Source organism: Uranotaenia lowii, chromosome 1 (genome assembly GCF_029784155.1).
Source record: "Uranotaenia lowii strain MFRU-FL chromosome 1, ASM2978415v1, whole genome shotgun sequence".
In the NCBI taxonomy this organism is placed as follows: Eukaryota; Metazoa; Arthropoda; class Insecta; order Diptera; family Culicidae; genus Uranotaenia; species Uranotaenia lowii.
In genome coordinates, this window is record NC_073691.1 from 19,078,187 (window position 1) to 19,103,186 (window position 25,000).

Genomic DNA, 25,000 nt, shown 5'->3' on the forward strand with positions numbered 1-25,000 from the left:
CCCCATTCAGCTTGGTGGTGCGCTTCTGTATCAAATCCCGCGCCGTCATGTCTTGATACAGGACCATAGTTTCCACCTGTTGACCCAGCAGATTGCACAATTCGTTCATCACTATCGATTTGCCGCACCCCTTCGGTCCCACCAAACAAACATCCGCCACGGCTATGGTTTGTATCAAATCTCCGAGCAAATTCTGCTGGTAATTCGTCTTTTTGTAGTTTGTTGAAACCATTGGCGTATCCGATTTACCCTTCTGCATTGTGTAGCTCACAGTTTTTCCGTTGACCTTGAGGTTTACCGTCAGTTGAGCTTCACCACTGGGTTCAACACTTAAAATTTCCGTCGACGGAACCTTATCCGGGGTGATCTGTAAAGATTCCATCAAACTCCGAACTAGACCGATCCCCTCTTTCTCCAAAAACACCGGATAGGGATACAGCTTCGAGAGCAGTACGAACTCGCTCAGGTCCGGATTGTTTCGGATTAGCGTTCCCGCGTAGCGCAGGTTGTCGATAGGGAAATCTGGGAGAGCTGAGGCAGACGAAAGCACTCCGAATCCGAACGAAGTTAGTTTGGTGAGTAAATCGGGGTTCTGGTTGTCGGACAGTTGCTTCAGTTCGGTCATGATGTCCTGTGGACGGAGTTGACGGGTTTGATTATTTGAAAACTTAGCATTTGAAAAATTTATTGAGATTAAATTATCTTACAAAAAATTGTCTTTTCGAGCATGCATTTTTGTCGAAAACTTGAACTTTAATTATAGACGCCACTCCGCTAAACTGTTCTCGGTTTAGTGTCATTCAATTTGGTTACTTGATCATGAGCTTGTACTCGTTTCAGGACTGTCATTTCAATTATTTACTCGACCATGAGGTTATACTAGGTTCAATATCCTTGACTCGATCACAGTCCCATTCTCAGTTAGGGATTTCGGTCTTTCTAGTTCTCATTCACTTCTTCAAAATGTTGTCATTTAATATTTTCACTTCATCTTGAGCTTAAACTTGGTTCAAGATTTTGTCATTTGACATCTGTTGATGACCATGAGCTTATACTCCATTCGTTTAGTTTTTTACTTGACCATGAGTTCATATTCGATTCATAATGTTGTCATTTAACTTCTGTTCTTGACTATGAGTTTTTACTCCATTCAGGATTTTGTCATTCAACTTCTGTACTTGACTATGAGTTTTTACTCGATTCAGGATTTTGTCATTTAACATCTGTACATGACCATGAGCTCATATTTGATTCATAATTTTGTCATAAACGTTTGTACTCAACCATGAGCTTATACTCGGTTCACGATTTTGTCGTTCAACATCTGTACTTGATTATGAGCTTATGCTCGGTTCAGGATTTTTTCATTTAATTTCTGTACTTGACCATGAGCTCATATTTGATTCATAATGTTGTCATTAAACATCTGTACTTGACCATGAGCTTATACTCGGTTCAGGATTTTGTCATTAGACTTCTGTACTTGATCATGAGCTTATACTCGGTTCAGGATTTTGTCATTAGACTCCTGTACTTGATCATGAGCTCCTACTCAGTTCAAGATTTTGTCGTTTAACTTCTGTACTTGACCAAGGACTGATACTCGGTTAAGGATTTTGTCATTGAATTTCTGTACTTGACCATGAGCTTTAACTCGATTCAGGATTGTCGTCACTTGAGTTTAAACTTCCGGACCATGAGCTTGTACTCCATTCGTTTAATTTTTTTATTTGCCCCTGAGCTCATATCCGGTTCATAATTTTGTCATTAAACATCAGTACTTGACCATTAGCTTATACTCGGTTCAGGATTTTGTCATTAGACTTCTGTACTTGATCATGAGCTCATACTCGGTTCAAGATTTTGTCGTTTAACTTCTGTACTTGACCGTGAACTTATACTCGGTTTAGGATTTTGTCATAAGACTTCTGTTCTTGACCATGAGCTTATACTGGATTTGGGAATTTGTCGTTTAACTTCTGTAGTTGACCATGAGCTTATAGGTACTAAGCATAGAATGTTGTCATGTTATTTCCTTACATGTCCATGAGCTAATACTCCATATAGAAATTTATCATTTCATCACTTGATATTATGCTCACTCTCGGATCAGGTTTTGTTTATTAGATTGTAGAGTAACTTTCGCAGATTTAGCTTCAGAATGCCTCTCGAACGAACTTGATCTATAATGAAATCTTTTTGTCTTTTTTATGACACTTTCTGAAAGAAGCTTCAGGATATCAACACTTTTTGGCAAATATCTCCAGTACATTATTGGCAATCTGAATATTTGTTTGATTGCATTTTCAAAGTTCCTGGAAGTATTGATTTTTCTGCTTTTCAGTTTCAATGACGATTTTTTTCAGGAAGTTATTGGTCAACTCCCAGTATTGAACCCTAGTCAGGTCCAATCTAGACTGCCGCTCAACTCGATAGATGTATACTGAAAAGCTGAGAAAAAAGTAAAATTGAAACTTGTGGTTGCTCACCAAATAGGGCAGATCGCTAACGTCGCGGGCTTGGAAGCGCGATCGCAAAGGTGGATCCAGCGGCGATCCTCGATACTTTGGCACCGGCAGGCCCAACGCAATCACTCGGAAATCCTCGGAAACTCGCACCAAACCCCAACTATCCAGTTGACTTTTGCTAAAGCGCTAAAATTTAAAATTCAATAAAAATTCCGTTGTTAAAAGAATTCAAAACTTAAACCTCCAACAGGCTGTCGTAGTTCTTGGCCGAAATCAGAAACCTCCCGTCCTCCAGATGCATTTCCCGATTCTCCAGAAGATTGTTCAAAATTGGCAGCACATTGCGTTCGGTTTTCTCCACCCCCTCGATAACCAGAATGCGTCCCTCGGTGGCGGCCCGTACCGCACTCTGGTTGTAGTAGCTGGCCGTACCGTCCTGAATCTCTCGGCGCTGCTTCAGATCGCTTTCGGTGGTGTCCCGATTCAGCAGAATGTACTCAACCTCCCGACGGGTCAGCTCCGAGTACTGCATGATCAGGTTACGCCTCAAGTTTCCCGGGCGCCCCAGCAGAATCATATCCTGACCGAGATTGTCCTTCTGCAGCATCCACCGCAGGTGATGTAGTCGCGTTTGCGACAGCTGAGCTTCTCCGGATTCCAGGACGTTGACTAAAATAGATGTATAATTATAAAAAAAAAACAATTTCCAGAGAGAAATAATCGAATGTTGTACCATAGCCATTGGGAACCAGTTCCGGTTGCTGCGGGGGGACGATCACCTTTTCGACGTCATCGATTTTGATTGTAGCTGAACTGCTACTGCTACTAGCGAATCGGTTCCACTGCAAATAGCTTCCCCGCTGGGATCCCACGGAGCTGCCACTGGTTAGAATCCGTTTCAGCACGTCCAGTCGGCGGACAGTTTGCACGTTACGCGGTAGCATTGCAATCAACTTAAAACTTACGCCTAGGAAGGGAGATGTTGCGTATGCAGATCAAAGTCCAATTGGGTCGGTGATTTACCCAATTAAGAAGATTGCACTCCTCTGAGCTTGATCTAAATTCGGGTAAAAATAATTGAGATTTGCGTTACTTTATTCGTTGAAAGAACTCTCCTGAAATTGAAACTCACCTGATTGGAGGGATTTGGGTAAAATTTCTACACCGATTTCCTCGTGTTGTCAGCGACTTCTGCGTTATCAGCTGCTGTACGCAGCGAATTTCAATCACCAACCAACTGATGATTATGCTGCTGCCGTTGATGATTGCACGTAAATTTCCGCGCACATTTGTTTTGGTTTGGATTTTCTACAAGGTGAATCGATGAAAGTGTCTCTGCGAACAGCTAGGAAAACTGTTATACACCCCCAGTTCGGAAGGTTTCGGATAGCTGGAACGAAATAATGATTTCAATTGGAGAGAATATTCGATCTATTTTAGCTTAGAATATTATCAAGGACGATTTTTTTGAAAGAAAATTAAAAAGTAACTCTAACTGTTCATCATTAAACCTAAATAATGTTTTATAATATCAATCAAATCAGCCACTTTTGATTCTGCAAAAAATTAATTTCAAAATGAAATTTCGTTATTGTTGGTTTCTTAAATTTGATTTCCGATGCAAGATCCCTTAATCCGAATGCTAAATTCTCAATTCCGTACTGAATTGTTTGCTATTTCAGTTATACTGAATTGAACTCTGAATAGGAAATATCATATTCGAAATTTGAATTTTAGAATTCAGAACATAAATTGAAAGTTTAAAAGTTCATAAAGTTGTATGTCTGTAAGTGTATTGAGGGAAATATCACGTTTTGAAATTGACTTTTCCTTCCTGGTTCCTGGTTTTGCTCCCGTATTTTTTCTACAATCCCGATCGGATCCTTTCCACAAGTCGAGTGACGTGAGATGTTCGCATAACTTAATCCCTGGAGATCTTTCGGCCAAAACCTCCACTCTATGGATGAACGTTGACTGAGAAGTCGTGTGTGATAAATTCTTAAAATAACCATAAGTTTCGGATTCATTAACAATCGACAACAATAATGATGATAAAAAATAAATCTTGGCTTTTATTGAGGGCAAAAATGCTAACTTTATACACGCAGAGATTTATTATTGGGTTAGAAGAATAGTTTGTCCAGGCGTGGTGTTTTTTCCCGTTTCAACTTCAAATAAACTGTATTGTTGGCTCTCTCGATCACTGTCCTCACTGCGCTTTATACTCATTAAGCAAATACTGTATAGCTTCCGTCAGTTTTGAAAACTGCCGCTCTTTTGGCCCGTATATTTCTGTAATGTCGCAAGCGAAATTCTATTGCAAGAAAAATATATAGTTTTGTTAGATCTAAGTCGCTGTGCTGTTGTCCAGTTATTGTTTTCATAGCATCACGAGGTTTAAATGAAAATAATTGCATCTCCTAATTCTTCCTTTTTAGAGAAGAACAAAATAAATAGTTATTTCTATAGATCAGTTTACTAAATTTTCAGACGCTGGTTTTATCGCCCTTCCGTTCTCTATATCATCAGACTTTTTACAGCTCTCGAAGAGCCTGAAAGCCATGATTGCACCTTTTTTTAAAACAACACAACTTTTTGTTTGTTGTTATTTTGCGTTGTAGTACGTTTCCTTACTGTCTTTTACGTTTATCAAATTATCCATAAATCATCGGCCAGTGTCGATCTCCTCGAACACATGCAAACACACTTTACAACTGTACAAAATTGATGAAAGGAATCCTATATAGAAATGGTTCAACGCCATTGTCCTAAAAAACATTAAACGAACAGAAAGAAAAACTTATAGAAACAACAATCGTAGTATGTAACTATTGCTTTTCCGCAACTACACGAACAGCAGTTTGCTTCCATTTGCGGCGCTCAGTAACGTTCCATTGCCGTTGTCGTTGTTGCTACTATTGCTCAGCAACAAATTCGTCCCGCTCCTGTCATCCTTCCGGAAGTAATCGGAGGCCATCATTATGCTGCTACCCCCGTTGGCCATTGATGGTGAAGAGCCATTTTTGTAGACCTTCCCGTTGAGGGAAGATCCGTTTGATTGTAGCAAATGGGAGCTTTCGTCCCGCAGCGGGCTGTACTTGATGTTGTTGTTCAGCGAATACGGCAGGATCGTTTCCTTGGGTTGCTGCATCCGGGAGAAGAATTTGGCCTGCAAGAAACGGTTTGTATTGATTAATTTATCTTTTACTTCTTAAAATAGTTTTTAATTGATTATGTACGTCGCAGCCTGTGCTTATAAACTTAACTAAAGGAGTTTTATTTGAGCGTGTATTGTATGTTTTTCTTAAAATTCTTGAGCAAGAAAATGGGTCCGATTTTTCGAAAACGAACCAATATCTGGAACACATCCGACTGGGACGTAGCACAGTTTCGATTCATGAAACTTATCAGTACCCTGATTGAAAAATCGGTCCGAGTTTGGTTCGAATAGCAAGTAAATGGTCCGAAATCCGAAAAAAAAACTTTTCATATCGTTTGACGGATCTAGCAATGATGAAAGGATTCTTCGGAAGCACATGTACGTCAGCTGCATTTAACACCTAATAAAAAAGACGCACGTGTAGGTTCTGCAATTTCCATCCATTCCGGTAACATCCGATCAGGTTGATCCCCTGGCGACGGACTCATCGCAGCTCTATAGACTGTTCCAGAAATTATAAGCATACTTTCACAACAATTAAAAAAAAAGTATTATTAAATTTCATTTGGCAAACTGTTTCGTTATTTGTGTCCTACCCAACACTCTACTTTTATTTGATGGAAATCTTTAATCATAGCCAAACTTCGCACTTTTCCTCGAACATGACTCATAAGCTTCTGCAGAGTTGCATTACCCATCATTTTCACCACTTTTGGCTAATCCTTTTTATTTTTAATTTTCCGATGTCATCAGCTGGTTTTATGTATTTTGGTAGCTTCGCTTTGGTCAAAGCCCAAAAAGTCTCGATTGGCCGTGCTTCGGGGCAATTTGACGCATTCATGTTTTTTTTGGCACAAAACAGACGTTTTGGCTTTTGTACCACCCTAGTGTATCTTTGGCGTAATGAAATGATGCCAAAATATGACGGATCCGGTCCATCATGCTGCTTGATCATCGGCAATAAACGCTTCTGGAGGCATTCCTTGACATAGTTCTGGGTGTTCATTGTTTCTGATGTAACGTACGGGCTAGATATTTTGCCGCACTCGCAAATTGCCTGCTATACCATTACCTTGTTCCCGATTTTATCGGTAAAAATGGCCTTTTCCGTTTCGGAAATATCCTTATCTTTCCTCACAGAGAAGGGTTTTATAATCCAATTTCACATACGTAATGATGATGCACCCAGAACTTTTGCAAAATATTGAATCATACAGTTTCCGAGCTCTTGGTTTGACAAAAGCGGCTTGATTTGGGTTCCTTTAAGGTTTTTTCTGCTTCCGGTACGTCTTGAGCCCAAGTCGCTCTTTAGTACGATCACGTTAGACGTCGAGATCCCGACTTTTCTAGCCACATTCCGATCGGAAGCCGAAGGTTTCTGTTTGTAGGCATCCCTAACCTTTTAGTTGATAGCAGGACTTACAGGACCGGATTTTCGACCACTCCTCGGCACTTGTTCTGCGCCGCGCGTGACGTGATGATTGCCACCTCACCTCGGAGTCACCGTGAGATTTGTCACCTTATTCCCGGAGTCGATGTGGGTAAAGTGACAGAGATTCATTCTAGGTGAGTGGCCGAATGAACACATCTGTCAAAATGGTAGAATTTAGCTGGTGCTGTTTTGATTTTGCTCTCGCTTCGGATTTTCCGAATTAGTTTTTTGTGTAACGGGTTAGAATTTAGGTTCGAAAATGGCCATCATCGGATTGTACGGTCACAGCAAGCTGCTTGAGGATGATTAACGGACGATTTATGCGACGTTAGTAGAAATTTCGCTCATCAAAGCTGGGTTCGGATCTAGGTATTATTGCCGAAAAAAAATCAGATGCCGACGGCTCCTAATGTGCTGGTTTATATATTTTCCCCAACCGAGGTTACCACCGTGGAAAGCCGGAAATTGCCGATCCGAACAGTTAGTTGATTGTGGCGTACTGATTCTTTACTAATGGATTTTATTGTTATTTTTAGATTTGGAAAAGTGGTCGCAATCTTAAAACTGAACAAGAACTTACAACATGATTTCGCCATCTTCGAGGCTGCGCCACAGGAAAGTCGTGGTATTCCGTCGAAAAAGCCTTCAGCCGATTTTTTTTTTATTATAGAACCCGATCGAAACCTCTTGTATGTATCTTAGAAGGCATCGCTTCCTTCCACATCCCCAAACTACCGACCGACCAAACGAAACTTTCCGATAAGAAAAGACCATGACCCAAGAACGGAAATAAGCCGGATTTTGCAAAAAAAAAAAATCATACATATTTGCTTCCATCTTTCCAAAACTATCATTCTTTATCATTCAATTAACGATTTAGAGCCGTTCATTCCCATGTACATAAATTTTCTGTTAAATGTCACCACCTGAAAAGGTACCGACAATCTTCATCGATTGTGAAAATTGTTTTTAAAATGGTCATAATTTAATGTTGTTGAACTTTTAGAGCCAAATTATTCCCTGTTTCATAATTTTTTCATTGAATTTCTATCTCGTCGCCACCTGAAAAGGTACCGACAATTGTCACCTAAAATCGTCACCCGAATGCGACGATTCTCACCCACGGTGACTTCGAGAATAGGGTAAGAACTCACAAAGTTCATCCGAAGTGACGTTCCTCACCTAAACCGACTGCTGGAATAGAGTGACTTGGGTGACTCTGGGCCATTGTTTTGGCAAATTTAGTTACTTTTTAATCCAGGATTGCAGTCAAATTTCGCGACAACTTATTTCTGCGTTTTAGGACCGTTCTAAGCAGACTCTAGAGATTTTAGCTCAATATTTCGTGATCGCCTTTTTATCGGCTTTTAAGGTTGTCCTAAGTGTCATTGCGAGACTGTAACGGTTTTCTTGATCATTCCGATTCTTTATTTCTTGAGATCGTTCTTCTGTTTTTGTTATCCTGATTTGGAGCCTATAAATTCGTTCTTAGAGGTTTTAGGCTGTTCTAACCGGGATCGTCTTCCGGCTAGTTGTAAATATCTTAACAATCGCCTTGTTGATCTACACAAGAAGACAGCTTTCTGTTTTCTTCCTTCTGCGTGTCTTCTAGTCTGTGCTATGGAGTCTCAGTAGTGGACTGGACCAGAATCTACACTTTGTTGTTTTATTTGGGATTTTAAGCCTCTCGGGTTCATTCATCACATAGCCAGAATCTACACTATAAACTTTAATCACATTGTATCCCATCAATAGGTGGATACTGGAAAGGTCAGTTGTACTAGCGATTGCTAACATCGTAGCGCAGACATTTTTCAAAGATGCCACTTGTAGTAAATAACTTACCCGATTGTAGCACAGCACCCCGATGATGGCGATCAGCATGCCAAAGATGTTCATCCAGGTAACGGGATTGCCGAGGATGAACAACGAAATGGCTATCACGAAGATCCGTTTGCTGGCCGATGCCACGGCATAGGTTAGCGGGGTTACCAACGAGAGCACACTGAAGGCCAGGATGTTCTGCAACCAGTTTAGGACCCCATCCGTGAAGAGTAGCGCTATGATCCGATAGTCTGCTTGGGCCTAAAAAGTGGAAGGATTTGGATTAAGAAAGTTTTTTAAATTAATGTGTTAGGGACTCACGATCGCGGGGTGTTTCATAACGGAAAACAGATCGAAGTAGATCCATAGGGGAAGGAACATGAACAGGGCCAATCGGCCGAGGATGTGCAGCAACCGGAGGTGGTGCACGCTCGTCTCCTTGAGGACCTTCTTGGAGAAGATGTTCTGCAGCGAGAAGCCCATGGTGGCGAGCAGGGCACTCACCAGGCCGACACTGTCGAACGATAGCTCAGTCATGGTGGCGATTCCGACCCCGACGATGATCGGCACCAGGCTCAGGTACACCGAACGGGTTTGCCGTTCCCGCATGATGACCCGGGACAGGATCACCGTAAACAGCGGCATCGTTGCTTTCACTGGAAACAAAAGTAAGATAAGGAGAGTTTATTGTTTAGACTAATTGGAAGGGCTGTTATCACAACAATGTATGGGGCACGCTCAATGCCGCGGAAGTAACGATAAGAAATTATAAAAAGTTAAATCGGGCGCCCTCGAATGATGTCACGTTCAAGGAACGTGTTTGTAACATATTTTTACAAATTTAAATTATCAAAATTTACAAACGCAAACCACCCTAGCCCCGAAAATAAATCCACGGTGGTGTCATTAAAGTTGCGTCGCGGGTCAAAATCGTCGGTTTATGATTCAATCGAGAGTTACCCACCACTTTCGATATCTTTACAAATTTCCACCAGCCAAACCAACCAACCTGTCCATTTTCGTTTCTCCCTCTGCCTGCTTCCATTCCAAGTGTAAGGTTTAAAAAAACTCAAGACCCGCTCTAAGTGTATGAACGTTATGGCCCCTTGAAAAAAGAATCTTAAGAAGGGGGTGCAATTATCAACTACTACTTCTACTTCAAACTTCGTAATGGTGCTGCTGGTCATAACACTGAAGACCGCTGCTTCAACATCAGAAGAAAAAAAACCTAAACTGACTCAAGTTGACCGCAGTCAGTCTGTTGCGGTTGCATAAAACTGGTTTTTGGCAATTTACGGCAACTGAACACTGGAGTAGGTATAGTAGCTTAGTAGTTAGAGTTGTATGCTGTTTGCTGATTTGGGGCGTGACGTGCGGTACTACTTTTAGACTTTAATGTGGCACGTGATTTTTAAACCGAATGACCTTCGATTTAGGGTGGTCAATCTGTTAAGATTTGTTCTTGGGGAAGGTCAACATTTTTTCTAAATTAAAATGAAATCGGATAAGTTCCTCCAAAAGTTTTCAATGATTCATTTTCTGGCTAACCAATTTTTTGGATCACCAGCTTCTATTCAACAAATTTGCCTTCAAGCTTGGTGTTGACACAGATGGTACCTAATTAAATTGTTCATTTTTTTCCTATACGTTTCACGTTTACTTTAGAAATGTAGGTTTGAGCAGTTGTACAAACATGTTTTTTGTTTAGCAAATCTTATTGTGGGCACATGTATCATTTTTTGTCGTTTTTTTAAACGATTTATCCAATGTTTTAATCTGAAATCTCAATTTCATTCCAGCCTTCACTTTTCTTTTTGTCAATTTGGTGTTTTTTGCCATTTTTACATTTTTGTCAATTTGTTTTTTTGATTTTTTTTAATTGCTGACATTTCGGTAATTTTGGTAATTTTTTTAAATTTTCTTCATGTTGGTCATTTTGGCCATGTCATTTCTGCCGTTTAGTAATTTTTGTTATTTTGGTCACTTTTGTAATTTTTGCATTTTTTTCATTTATGGATTTTTTGATATTTTATCCTTTTTTAAATTTATTGTAATTTTTTTTTATATATTTTCCATTTTTGTCATATTTTTCTCTTTTTTTCATTTACGCAATTTATATTAGTTTTGATTTTTATTTTTTACTGTGCCTTTTTTGTAATTTTCGTCAATTTTGTCATTTTTACTGTTTTTTTATATTTTTGTCATTTCAAGTCATTTTTGAAAATTTTTGTATTTTTTTTTCATTTTTATCGTTTTAATCATTTTCAAAAGTTTTGTCATTTTTATAGTTTTTGTCATATTTGAACTCACGTCAATTTTCGTAATTTTTGTTATTTTCGTGCTTTTTGTCAGTATCGTCAATTCTGGAATTTTTGACGTTTTTGTCATTTTATTTTTATTTTCGTCATTTTTACCGTTTTTTATTTCTGTAATTTCAAACTAATTTTAGTGTCTTTTTGTTACTTTTGTCATTTCGTTAATTTTATCATTTTTTTTAAATTTTTGTCAATTTGTGTCGATTTAAGTAATTTTATTATTTTTGAATTTTTTTTTAAATTTATTTTGAATATGTGTACTTTTATTTTTGTGTTTTTGTCCTTTAATGCCATTTTTCTCATTTTTTGTTTTTCCAGTTTTCGTTTTTTTTTTCTAATTTTCTTAATTTTTGTCGTTTAAGATTTTTTTGTTTTTGTTTATTATTAGGTTCCATTTTTGTAATTTTTAATGTTTTTGTAAGGTTTTTTGTTCTTAATTTCTGCCATAATTTTTCTTCAGGTTTTATTATTCTTGTAATTTTGGCAATTTTTGTCATTTTTGACATTTAATTTTGTAATGTCGTAATTTTAATTTTGATAAATTTTTCGTTTTTTTTATTGGTTTTGACAAAGCAGTATTTGTTATTTTTTTTGGAAGTTTGTTCACATTTGTTTTTATTATCGTCTTCGCCATTTTTGTAAAATTTGTAATTTAAAAAAAAATTGGCCATTTTTGTTTTTTTTTCTTAATATTAATTTTTTTTTTCATTTTTGCCATTTTTGATTTTTGTTTCTTTGTTGTCATAGTTGACCTTTTTGTATTTTTTGTATTTTTTTAATTTTTTGTCATTTTGGTGCTTTTTTATTTAATTTTGTTATTTTTGATTTTTTTTTTACAAATTTTTATAATTCTGTATTGTTAATTTTCGTGAATTTGATCATTTTAGTCATTTTGAAATATCTGTCATTTTTGGTCACTTGTGTTATTTTTGCAATTTTTATCATTTTTGTATTTCTTTTATCGTTTTGGTCGTTTTTTACAGTTATGTCATTTTTTGTAAATTTTGTTTGTTTAGTCATTTTTGCAATTTTTGTCAGTTTTGTCATTTCTCGATTTTTTTACGTTTTTGTATTTTTTTTTTTGTTTCATTTCATTTTTTTTTATTTTTGTAATTACTGTCAATTTTAGTCATTATTTCAATTTTTGAAATTTTTGTAATTTTTTAAAATATTTTTTTGATTATGTGTACCTTTATTTTTGTGTTTTTCTCGTTTTTGTCCTTTTTGTCTATAATCTCATTTTTCAATTCCAAAATTTTTAAAAATTTATGATTTTTTTGTTGGTTTTTTTTAAAATACTGTCATTTTTATAATTTTTACTGTTTTTGTCCGTTTTTGTTCTATATTTTTGTCAAAATTTTTTTTAAAAACTTTTTTATATTCTTGTTATTTCGGCAATTTTTATCATTTTTGTCATTGTTGCCATTTTTATCATTTTCGTGATTTTGAATTTTTGCTTATTTTTTATTTTGGTAATTATTTTTTCGTGTAGTCGTTTTTTGTCAATGTGGTATTTTTTGTAGTTTTTGCTAGTTTGATTATTTTTGTTTTTATTGTCATTCGCGCTGTTTTTGTTAAATTTTGTAATTTCAAAAATTTTGGTCATTTTTTTCATTTCGGTCATTGTGGTCATTTTTAATTTTTTTTCTTAATTTTAAAGTTTTTGTCATTTTGGTCATTTTTATTTTGTTATTTTTTAAATTTTGGTCATTTTGGTGTTTTTTTTCATTAAATTTAGTTTTTATTTTTGTTCATTTTTTTTATTTTTTTTTATTTTTATAATTATAATTAATTATTGATTTTGTTTTTATTTTTGTTAGTTTTTTGATATTTTTTTAAAATTTTTATAGTTATAATTATAAAAATTTTAAAAAAATCAAAAAATGAACAAAAATAAAAACAAAATTTAATGAAAAAACACCAAAATGACCAAAATTTAAAAACTTACAAAATAACAAAAAAAAATGACCAAAATGAAACAAACACAATATTAAGAAAGAAACAAAAATAACAAAAAATTAACATATAGGTATGTTATATAGTCATTTCTGTAATTTTTATCGTTTTAGTTAAGTTTTAATAATTTTGGCAATTTTGAAAATCTGTCATTTTTGGCACTTTGATCCTTTTTTTTAAACTTTGTTATATTTTTGTCAAGTTTGTAAACGTTTTTTTTGTAATCTTTAATATTTTTTTATTCTATTATCGTTTTTGTATAGTTCATTTTTTGTAATTTTACTTTGATATTGTGATTTTTATCTTTTATCTTTCCTGTGATTTGGTTTTTTAAATATTTTGGGAACTTTCATAATTATTTACTGTTTGTATTTGTTAATTCTGTTATTTTTGTTATATGTCATTACTGTTCTAAGTATCATTTTCATTTTTTTTCCATTATGTACACTTTTTCATTTTCATCATTTTTGTAACTTTTGCAGTCTCTGATTTACAATTTCAATCTTTTTGTCGCTTTTATAATAAGGATATAAAGATGTTTTTTTTTATATTTACAATTTTAGTTACTTTTGTAAGTCAATTTGATCATTTAAATCTGAATCTGAAATCTAAATTTGTGATTTAAATCTAGATCTGAATTAGATTCGAAATTTGAAATCTGGACCTGAATCTGTAATTTCAACCCGAAATCCAAATCTGAGTTTGAAGTCTGCATCTGAAATTTGAATTCAGAATCTAAAATCTACAATCTGAATTCAAGGTCTGAATTTAAGAGCTGGTCCAGAACTTACCGGTGTGGGCGTACGAAACCGGAACCTTCCAGATGGAGATGTGCGAGGTAACGGAGGCAAGGAACTTCCCCAGGGCCAGGGGCACGATAAATTTGAAGTAGTACCGCCAGCTAATGTCCACGTACTTCCGGACCCCCCACAGATTGAAGAACGGTCCACTGTACAGGGTAATGCTGGTCAGCTGCACCATCGTCACCGTCATCGGATACGGGAACTCGCTCAGTATCATCTTCCCGATGACGTTATTGCTGCTCGATACGATGTACCACATTATGCACAGGAAGACCGTGGTCAGGGCCTGTCGCGTTACGGTCCGATCGGTTCCCATTTTTTTTTTTCAGAGGGGAGTTTCACTGATCCAGAGGGAACTTATTTCACGATTTTTAAGCGTAGGAAAACAGAATCAATGGCACAATCACCCGGAGGAGGGCAGATGCGGTGGAAAAACTCTTACGTCGACAATTTTCCACGACGATAAACAAAAACACTCGACGAAGGACGCTTTTCCGCGGTGCTCGGAAAGAAATTTGATACTCAAAATGGGCAAAACCCTTTCGACGCACTACTGTTTGTAAACATCTTGGAGCGAATTTCTTCAACAATCGTACCCATTTCTAAACACAAGATTTCATATCGATAAACGGAGAAACAAAGCTTCGCGACCGCACCAAACTCAAATTCCACTTGCTGCTGCCATCGAGCGAGCTAAACATTCCACGAAGTCACTTTTGCTAAAAATCCCATCACCATCATCATCGATACGTGTACACAGACAGAAAGAATTATATTGCAACGAAAGAAAAAATACACTGATTGTTCGACTTGACTGTGTCTGCCAGAATTTGTGATTGTGGTTCGATACTTGAGGCGAGACACTCGCTGTTTTGGCCTTGCGTTCTTTACACAACAACCACCGTATACTATTTCTTGGCTGCACCCTTTCACTGGTTGCCTTCCATTGAAGAATTTTAAAAGCGAAAAAATCCTATCAGTCGGTGTTGTTGATATTCGATTCAAATCGGGATCCGTTCAGCTGATGAGTTTGACACGACGTCGACGTCGCGACGAGGCGTACTGTCATAAATGCGTCAAAATTCGACGTCGTTTATTGAAATTGTTATACATCTGATATTGGTGCGCACGTTTTTCGAACAGTTTTATAAAAGCCGAATTTTCTATTGGCGTATTTTTTTTTGATTCCGGATTTGGCTCTGGAACCGTCAGAATAAAAAAGCGTCTTTCGGGTTTCGAGTTATTCCATAAGTAGGTGTGCGTGAGAACGAGCGCAATGTTTACATGCAGCTGTCATTTTGTTCTCCCTTCTGGATTTCTTCATTCGGTTCTTCACATCCGGATTGCCTGTTTTCGTATCCGGATTGCACTGGACAGCAGATAGTACGATTTTGCTTGGCTGAGAGGTTCAAAATCACTGCAATAATCATTTTCCCGTTCATTATTTCAACTGTTTTGCTTTCAGCCCAAAACAGCTGTTTAATGTTTTGACAACAACGTTGAGAGTATTGGTGAACTTCTCGCAAAACTGACTTTCTTCTCAGGGCGACTCCGTTCGATTTTCGAGCGAACCTAGGTTGCCTCTCGAGCAATAAATGAGCACGATGACAGCAGTTAGAGCGAACCTAGGTTGCCTCTAGTTTGCCTCCAGGTGAAAAAAAATACGGTATATGTTTTTACTTGAAATGGCAGTTGGAAATCTTTTATTCTGGTGATCAACAGCACCTTTGTTCGAATAAGAACAAGAAATTTGACAATATTTTTAAATTTTCAATTTCATTTTGGTGACAGTCACACTACATAAATAAACGAATGTTGAATTATAAATACAAGCTCGGTTCCATTTGAAAAATATGCGGCTGAAAATAATTTTATTCCGAGATTTTCATCCTTTAGAATGATTTAACCCAAGGTTGGAAATAATATTTGAGATAACAAATTTTGTCCGGAAAAATAGCAACAACTCTTCCCCAGATAATCCTGTTGATATTCAGGGATACTATTTTTATATTATAAAAAACATTATTATTTTCGAAAAAGAACAATTTTTCTTAATGAATAAATATGCCTACCAGCTTATGAATTTTTTAAAGGTCGAAAACTTTACAGAATATTAATTTTTTTAGCTATGTTAAGCTTGCCTACCACTTGACTTTGGAAATTTGTGGCGTTTTTCGTGAACGATCCGCTCATCCAGAGTTCGAAACGTTTGAAAATTTTCGAATGCAGCGGCGGAGTCGCCATATTTGTTGTTTGCGTGGCGTGCACGTCGTGAGTGGAAAAAAGTGAAAGAAAATTGGTTCGCTTTGTGAAAATTTCGTTGTTAGGCTGGAGAAAGTGTTTTTGTGGAGTAGCGCTTTAGTTTGATATTCGAAAAATTTTCCATTTGGGTTGGGGCAAGTGATATCGAAGTGAAATTGTGTTCGACGAAAAAATTTAAATTTCTGCCGGAAATGTCGCGTGCGGTTAAAAAAGATGAGAGTTGAGAGAGTTGTGCCTATCCTCTCCGTGATGCGTTTCTTTCGCCGTGAATGCGAGAAAAAGGAAAGTGAAGACGTGAGAGTGCAGTGGGTGGGGGTGGTTATGTGAGATTCTGAAGCGAGAGAGGAAAAATACGATGAAAATGTTGAGATTATGTCCTCGGAACTTCGGAACGTAAGTACCATCAAGACGCCATTCACCGCCCAGTTAAGCGGTTTTTCAACTTCAAACATGTGTAATAAAAAAACGACGGCAGATTTTTATTCGCTTTCTTTTCCAATACATCCCAAAACTGCTCTACTTTAAATAAAAAAATTAGTGGAATGCGAAAAATGTACGCTTTTCGAAATAATTAACTAAACTTTTGGGTGTTCAACTGGCCCTATTACCGCCCACTCGACTTTTTCGGGTATCGATAATGTTTTGTTAAGGAAAAACTATCTGAACAACACGGAAACTGTTCTTTTTAGTATTTTCCATACAACGAGCTGTCAAAACCATATTTTGGCTCTTTAGAGAATACATTTTGTGAAATTTTTTCCGCAAATTTAGTACAAATTTTAACAAAGTGCGTTGACTGACAAAATGATGATTCCCGGCAAACAACCTCAAGTAACCGGTTATTTTCAGCGATAAAACATCATTTTCTAACATAATCAAACTAAATGCTTCTTACAATTTACACATTTGACACAATACATGCGTTAAAAACAAAGAAATTGTGCGTGACCGGTCATTAGGAACCCACACTTTTTTTTATACACCAATTACCGCCCATCACTAAACGCTTCAAAAAACAACAACTATTGAAAAAATCGAAAATTTTTTGATGCAAATCTATTCTACGAAAATAAAACTATCGTTTCAAGTCGATTTTAGGTCCAATAGGTACTATCTAGTAAACAAAAACCCTCTTTGCCCTAGGAGTACAGTAATGCTTAGTTCGCTAACAGGCGTCGAATTCAATAATTTGACCGGAAACGAAAAACCAAATATTTTATTTCTGGCTATAGTTAGCATAATTGAGTGATGTTTTTTCAGTGAAATGGTCAAACAATGATGCCGACACAGAACACAGGTCTTATATTTGGAGAAAACATCCCAGTTTTTTCAAAATACACACAAAAGGGTGATTTTGGGCGGTAAATGGTGTCTGGGCGGTGAATGGCGTCTTGATGGTACCTATTTATTTAAAACTTTTTTTTTTAAGATTCCATATTCAAAAGGCGGCTATTAGCATTATAGAAATTTTAAAGCAAATATTAAAAATTTTGCTTTAAAAATTTTGTCATGCCTTTCTCTGTTTTGATATTCTCATTATGAGTTGAGAGCGCACCTCCTGCGTGCGGCACGCTAGAAACTATTAAACCATTTATGTTTCAAAAATAACCATATTTGACCTTCTCCCGGGAAATGCCATTTTATGAGTTCTTCATGAGAACCCATAAAATGACTTTTCGGGGAGAAGTAGAAATATGGTTATTTTTCAACCGTATTGAATATGACGAAGAAGTTGGAAAATGGTTATTTTTTATTGAAATTCAAGAAGCATTTTTTATTTGATGAAAATTTCATCTGGGATAGTCAGAAAGAACTTTTGATTTCGGAATGCTTTGTTTATTGTCAGAATTATGTTCATCACTCTATTGTTACATTTCAATGTTTTTCATGAAATTTAAATCTTACGCGACAAGAAGCATCGGTTGCTCACTAATGGGCCTAGAATCGTATGGTTTTACCGTATAGCTTAAAATTCTGTAGCAAATCTTGTGCGGCATGAATATTTTTCGCTAAACCTTGAACAGGTCCAGCCCATATTAAATTTTGATTATATAACTAGGTGGATATCGTCCAGATCAGTACGAGAAAACCTGGAATTAAAAATAGAAATTACATTGACTGCAGTGCAAACAACAATTTCTAGTTACCATGCACTTAGTTTCCTCAGGAGTTCAAGATTCGTACGTAGAGTTATCCCAGGCCACGCATGGTTCTATGTTCAAAACTGACATTCTTCAGATAGCTTCAGGAAAATCGTATCGCCCGTGTTAAGATCCGGACTTGAGACAAAGAATTCACTTTCCAGTGTAGAAGCCCGGGACGAAAGTTGCCCGTCACTCATAGTCGCCAAACTGTACAGACACTTTGCCGTGCGGTCCGGCCAATATGTCCGCAATATGTCGATCGGATCCGGAACTAAAGCCGAGCGGTGAACCATTACCCAGCGATACATGATCCGCTCCGCTGCCTTTTTCCTCCAGGCTAAGTCGGAAGGAAGATATTGGCCGTCTGGGATCATTCAAGTTGTCGGTGCTGTTGAGCGACCGACATTCGATGGCCATAAGTTTCGATTATGTCTGTCGCATGATTCGAATCCGGCAGCTTGCTGTCTTGCCAGTTGTCGCGCCAGATTCCATCGAGCGGAGTCCTGCATTGGCTGGGACTTGTTTTCTTCATTCACGGTAACGAAATATTCGGTGAGATTATCCGATTCCTGAAAATAAATTTAGTTTTTATAGTTCACTGCTAATGTTTAAAAATGTCCACCTACCTAATAATTGCACCAGTGTAGTCTTTTGGGAATAACTGTTACGAAAGTCTACAGGAAATTATAAAATATTGGAAACATTTGATTTTAAGCAAGATCGATTGAGGAGACAAACAATGTTTTTTCGGTTCTGTTTTTCGATTGAGGTTAAATTTTCATTCTTTTTTCGGTTAATACCCGAAAACTAGGAATATGGTTAAAATTGTTCCTTAAAATATTGATGAAAAATAACCATATTGGCAGTTCTGCGGTAAAAACCTGAAAATGGTTATTTTTCATTCAAGAATGGTTAAATGAAAATGAGCGTGGGCGTCTCCGTTCTCTCGTACAGTGGGTTGAATCTATGTTTTTGAGCAAAAAATCTTTTTCATCTGCACTTTTTTGCCAAAAATCTGTACCAACGATATATGGACACTCAGAGTGCAATCAACATAAAAATTGCTTCATTTTTACAACCCAAGTGTTTTTTGCTACAATTTCAAATATTTTAAGAATTTATGGTCTCCTAAATCAATTTTTCCTGATAAACTATAAATCTAGAGTTTGTTTTGATTAGGTCGTATGAACCAATGTAAACAAAATTGAGTTATTGGCTGCAAACGTTTGATAAACATGTATTCTATGTTCTGTCGAAACTTGGTTTCAATTGATTAATTAATAACTTTAATAAACTGATTGGAATTTTGGACGTATAATTAATTTCTTTTTTCTGAGTGCATTTTGGTTTTTGCGACTATTTACGGCACCCTGTTTTGCCGTGTATGCAAAAGGACCCAAAAAACAATTCGACAAGTTGGTTTTTGCGTCGTTTTGCTTTCGCCGCGAAGTTAACGTAAAAAATGCAATATTGAGAACAACTGTCTGCGGGAGTGATTAGAGCCATGCTTTACAGAATAAATGGTTTAAATTAGTTGTGGGGTAAGTACAATAAGCTTTACTTTTGACCGTGCTAGAAAAAAGTTTTTGTTTTCATTACAGTCAGCCGGAATAACTGAAAATAAGGGATACCATTCCGACTACCTTGAACAGTCACGGGTGCGGACCAGAAAAAAAAAACCCTGCTAGTTCCCTATGTGACTAAGGTGACAATGCCATTTAGCTATACAATTCCGGATACCTTGGACCAGTTACTTTCGCGTACTGTTCGATCAGATTGGGGTGTGTATACGTTTCTTGAGGTACCTGAGAATAATTTAGCAGATTTTTCAGGTAAGGAGAACAAGTTTTTTCAATCGAACTTATTGGTGCTTATCGTTTGGCAAAACGCCGTATGCGCCCAGTCAGAAATGCTTTAGGTCGTAAGTACGTTTTCACAGGTGAGGACTTAACTTACATTCAATTTAAGTGCATAGGAATGTTCTCAGCCCATTTTTATGTTGGATTCCAAATTCTCAGAAGGATTCGGGCAACACCCAAAAAGTGAGAATTTAAAACGTAATTCGAAACTTCAATAACGATTTTCTCAAAACACGTCAGGTGGCTCATACGACCTAATCAAAACAAACTCTAGAAATACTTGCAAAAATTTTTACAGACATGACATAATAACAAAAAAAAATATAACAAAGGTGATAAAAATATGGCAAAAATTTGACATTAAAATGACAAAAATAAGCTACATGGTTTAGTGGAATATGACAAAGTTCTTACAAAATTATAAGGAATGAGATCGATGAGATATAGTACCGGATAAGTTTTTCAGTAATTTTCAGCCACCTGCATCGTTGATAAAAGTCGTAAATGACATGTAGAGAAGATATTTTTTTTTTTATTTAAAACTAGTTTATTAAAGGCCTTTTACTTTTACAAAGTTTCAATGTGCCGAGTGTATTCGTTTCACTAGGTTAGTAGGAAAGGGGGCCGTAATAATCGCGGCGACTCAACAGTTAGAAAAAAAAACTTTAAACAAGGGAAAAGGAAGGGGTTTTTAGGGGTTATTTTCCAATATCAGTTTCCATTAGGGTCCGGTGGTGGCCTCCTGTAGCTGTGGTTTCGGTAGCTACCGTTCGGTATCGGTTTCCGATCTTCTGGCCAGCCTTCTTCAGGAATGTGTCGAACCCGTTGGATGAGAGGTGGTATTAATAAATAAACAAAACAGACATTAAATGAAGAACACACAAGGGGAGAGTTTACGTGGGTAAGCGGACTAAACGACCAAGTCAGACAGCTCGAGATATTTGTAAATTGGGAACAAATATCCAAAATCTAAGTTTGCCAAAATGTCTCGAATTGGAACACCAGGTAATCTACCTCGGGCCCTAAGGGTATCCAGTAGCCAAGCCCTCGTTTGACCATACCTTTCACACGTCCATACAACATGATCGATGTCGTGGTAGCCATCCCCACAAACGCAAACATTGGTTGCAGCGAGATTAATACGAAACAAGTGCGCGTCAAGCCGGCAGTGATTTGACATGAGCCGAGAAATCATGCGAATGAAATCGCGACTCATGTTGAAATGCTTAAACCATGCCTTCGTCGGAACCTTAGGGATAATCGTATGGATCCAACGTCCCTTTGTGCCATTATCCCAGCTAGACTACCAAGCGTTAATCGCTAAAGTGCGAGGTATTGAAAAGTATTCATTGTAAGTTATTATCCTCTCAAATATTTCACCTTGTAACGCGCCCACCTTAGCCAATGAGTCCGCATTCTCATTGCCTTGAATAAGACAATGAGACGGGATACAAGCTAAGGTAATCCTGTACGAATTTTCGATCAAAGCGCCCAATATCCCTGAAATTTCCAGCAAAAAATGGGAAGAGCGCTTCATCAGTTTCATTGATCGAATCGCCTCAACGGAGCTGAGACTATCCGAATAGATGAAATAGTGGTCTACGGGCAGTGTGCGAATGAAGAGAAGATGTTGAACGACTTAATCGAACCAAAAAAAGTCAAAGCTATGAAAAAAAATTTGACAATCAAATGACAAAAATCTGACAGAACTATATGACAAAATACAAACAATGAAAAAAATTGACAAAAATCTTTATTACATTTGTAATCAAGGAGTGCCGAGAGCCATTTTGGACTTTTTTTGTGACGTCACCAAAACGAATGTATCGAAAATTTATATGCAAATGCAGAAATTGTCAAGTAAAACAAGTTTGAGAACAAAAATGAATTCCGATTTCATTTGTATTGTGTTGTAAGGCCTTTGAAGATTGCATTATGTATTTTTTTTTCTTATTTTATTAATGAATGCCGTATCATCTTGAAGCTAAAACGTGTAAAAATGAAGAAAAATTCAGCGTTTAAAAAGTCTAGCTGGTAGTTATTGAGTGTTCAACTGATTGCCATGATTTTATCCAACCGGTTTACCATATTCAGAAAAATTAACATCAATTAATGACTGTTAACACGATTTACTAATGTGCTAATAAATAATTGTGGTTTTGTATATAAATTTGTGTGTTGATTACGTCATTGTAATAAGGATCTTAAACTGCACTGACTTGAACATTTTCATGGAAGACTTTGAACTAATTTTTAAAAGTTTTGCAAATTTGAGTAGGAAAAATCCACCATTTTTTTCGAACTTCGATGGTTAATTTATGTAAAAATTACTCGAAAATCCAACTTTTTTTGTATCGATTTTGAAAAGGAAGAATCCTTCTAGAATAACATGTTTTAAAAATGCAAAATTTCCAGAAAATGTTTCGAATTATCACCGAAAAAGACAAATTTCCAAGTAAATTAATAGATTTTTCGTGATTGTGACACCGTCTGTACTAATACTAGAGCAGGGCCGCCTTGCCACTACCTTCTTTAAATATTCCTTGATTTGTAATATTTTTGTCACGTTATTGTCAGACTTCTGTCATTTTATTGAATTTTTTTTTCATATTTGCCCTTTTTTCATTTGCTATTATAGTTGTCATATTTTAATCACATTTCTTATTTTTTCCATAAAGTTTTCAAATTTTTGTCAAAGTTTTTTTTCCAAGTTTTGTCATTGTTGTTAATTTTTTGTCAAAATACTGTCATCGTTTATATTTTTATTTATTTTTTTGTATATTTTGGTCATGGCTTTGTCATTTTATTGTCAAATTTATCAAGTTTTTACTATATTTTTCTCACATATTTGTCATTTATAAAAATATAACATTATTTTATCATAGTTTTGTCAGAGTTTCGATTTTTTTTTTCATAATATCGTCATACTTTTTTCATTACTTTGTTATATTTTGGTCATAGTTTTGTTAGTTTTTTTTATACGGTTTTCAGTCATTTACAATATTTTAAAATTTAGCGAAAGCCGCCATATTGGCTTTCGAGATGGCGTATCAAAGCATAAGATAGCGAAATTCGACTTTTACTAATTGATCCCTTCCACCTATTACCCATTTTGTGGGTGTTTCACGCGATTTTCGGTCATTTAAAGCATTTTGAAGTTAGGTGGAAGCCGCCATCTTGCATTTCAAAATGGCGTTTAAAATCTATTTTCTGACGTCCTCCCAAAGTCGAAGCACCGAGTATTCATTTCCTTAAAATTCCTCTTCATAACCCGCTGCGGTCCTAGAATTCGTAAGGTTTTACGCATTTTTTTCGGAATTCACGTAGAACCAATAGAGAATAATGAAGGAGGATACCAATACTTTTCTCAGCACGTGTTGGAAAGAAACAACAGAACAATGTGCCAAGCTGGTGTTGTTTTTTTTGGTAATTCAACGCTAGACATATTATTCCAAATTCTAAAATGTTGTTCCCTTAACTTACCTCACAGTTTTGAACCGAAATGAACCGAAAAAACATGGCTTCGTTCGGAAATGCTCAATCTAATAAAAACTCCACTGGTTCAATACTTAAAACACATTTAATGTATCACAACAGTTTGGTTTCGTTATTTGGCGTGTGTAGAAGAAATTCAAGTATCAAGTAGTAAACGGTATTCAACAGGGAACAAATCGCACAATATTCGGTGTAAAATAAATACTTTTTTTTTCAACATTTTTTTTTGTTTGTGCTATAAAGCTAGTGATGTTTTTTTTGTGTACGGATTTTTTCGTTGTTCAACGATCCTTGGTCATCGCTTTGAGGACTTGGTCTTCACGCACCATGTGCTGCACCTTCTGGCGGGCTAGGATAAGACTGATAAGATTGACGCCGTAGGTGGTGACGCAAACGATGCACAGATCCTCCAGCACGAAGTAAAGAAGATAGGCCAGGTATAGGGACATGATGTTCGATAGGCCGATCAGGTAGCTGTTGAGACGATTGATCCGGATGCTGTCGCTGAAGGAGAGCCCGGCCACCAGGAAGTAGTAGAAGATGCCGTAGAAACCGTTTGGGAGATTTAACGGGGAATCTTCGCCCAAGAACGTTCCAACCAAACCGAACCCGCGACCGTAGCTTGAAAATGAAAAAAAAATTTTTTTTTGAAAGAATTTTTATTGGTCCAACGTTTCGAAATTGGTCGGGTCATTTTCAAGGGACAATTGAGGGGTTTTTTTTTAAGTTTTTATTACGATGTGAAGGTTAGTCTTTAAACCTTTTAGAAGTATTTTTTCTCCTGACATGCGAACGTCGACAACGATTTGTCTTACTTCAGTGCTCTCGGCCCCGATGAACATACTTAAACACGTGTGACATTTGCTTTCGAAGTAACAAACACGGTGGGAAAAACTCATACAAATTAGGAATTTAAGTTTTTCGTTTTTTTTTCTTCAAAATGCATCCTCAAGTGTTTGGTTTAATTAATGAAACATTAATAAACATATTTGTTCGGTTGTTACGATTTCGTTTCCCTCTGTTTATTCATTTTTTGGGCGTTTAGTAACACACTTGGAAACGTTTCTTTACTTCTCGCGTGGGATGTATGGATGGTTTCGATACGTGTGCGTGTTTAGGTATTTGTTTCTTTTTTTCTCTTTGACTCCCTTCCTCATGTTTATTTTTCGGAATCACTGGAACGTGATAATTACTGTTGATAACATGTTGAAGGGGTGGCGATGTTTATTTTCCTCATTTTCGATTAATGTGGGCGGTGGATAAAATAAAAGTTGACCGGTTG

At 36.6% G+C, this 25,000-nt stretch overlaps 3 protein-coding genes across 3 annotated transcripts in view; all 3 read right to left on the reverse strand.

Moving 5' to 3' along the window:
* LOC129749309 (von Willebrand factor A domain-containing protein 8) overlaps positions 1-3,730 on the reverse strand; it is a 7,086-nt gene extending 3,356 nt beyond the window's left edge. The window contains exons 1-5 of the mRNA XM_055744255.1: positions 3,601-3,730; positions 3,202-3,525; positions 2,710-3,137; positions 2,490-2,654; positions 1-631 (exon numbers count right to left, since the gene is read on the reverse strand). Of these exons, the coding sequence (XP_055600230.1) occupies positions 1-631; positions 2,490-2,654; positions 2,710-3,137; positions 3,202-3,412 (1,435 nt within the window). The 5' untranslated portion in view covers positions 3,413-3,525; positions 3,601-3,730. The remainder of the gene's footprint in view (positions 632-2,489; positions 2,655-2,709; positions 3,138-3,201; positions 3,526-3,600) is intronic.
* Positions 3,731-4,511: 781 nt separating this feature from the next.
* On the reverse strand, positions 4,512-14,989 carry LOC129738751 (solute carrier family 35 member E1 homolog). The gene is made up of 4 exons (XM_055730010.1): positions 13,947-14,989; positions 9,206-9,540; positions 8,906-9,145; positions 4,512-5,637 (listed from the first exon to the last, which is right to left on the reverse strand). The coding sequence occupies exons 1-4, from the start codon at positions 14,272-14,274 to the stop codon at positions 5,314-5,316; spliced, it is 1,227 nt and encodes a 408-aa protein (XP_055585985.1). The 5' UTR covers positions 14,275-14,989; the 3' UTR covers positions 4,512-5,313.
* Positions 14,990-23,784: 8,795 nt separating this feature from the next.
* On the reverse strand, positions 23,785-24,353 carry LOC129758245 (vitamin K epoxide reductase complex subunit 1-like protein 1; the record flags this gene model as incomplete). The annotated part of the gene is made up of 1 exon (XM_055755719.1): positions 23,785-24,353. A coding segment is annotated over one exon (354 nt), but the record flags the coding sequence as incomplete, so codon positions are not given.
* Between the last annotated feature and the right edge of the window lie 647 nt (positions 24,354-25,000).

Excerpts from the sequence above, each read along its gene's own strand:
- LOC129738751 (XM_055730010.1), bottom strand. The coding sequence starts at position 14,274 with ATGGGAACCGATCGGACCGTAACGCGACAGGCCCTGACCACGGTCTTC. Across the intron at positions 9,146-9,205 it reads TTATGAAACACCCCGCGATC|GCCCAAGCAGACTATCGGAT; the intron begins GTGAGTCCCTAA and ends TCCACTTTTTAG. Across the intron at positions 5,638-8,905 it reads GGGTGCTGTGCTACAATCGG|GCCAAATTCTTCTCCCGGAT; the intron begins GTAAGTTATTTA and ends CGTTTCTTGCAG.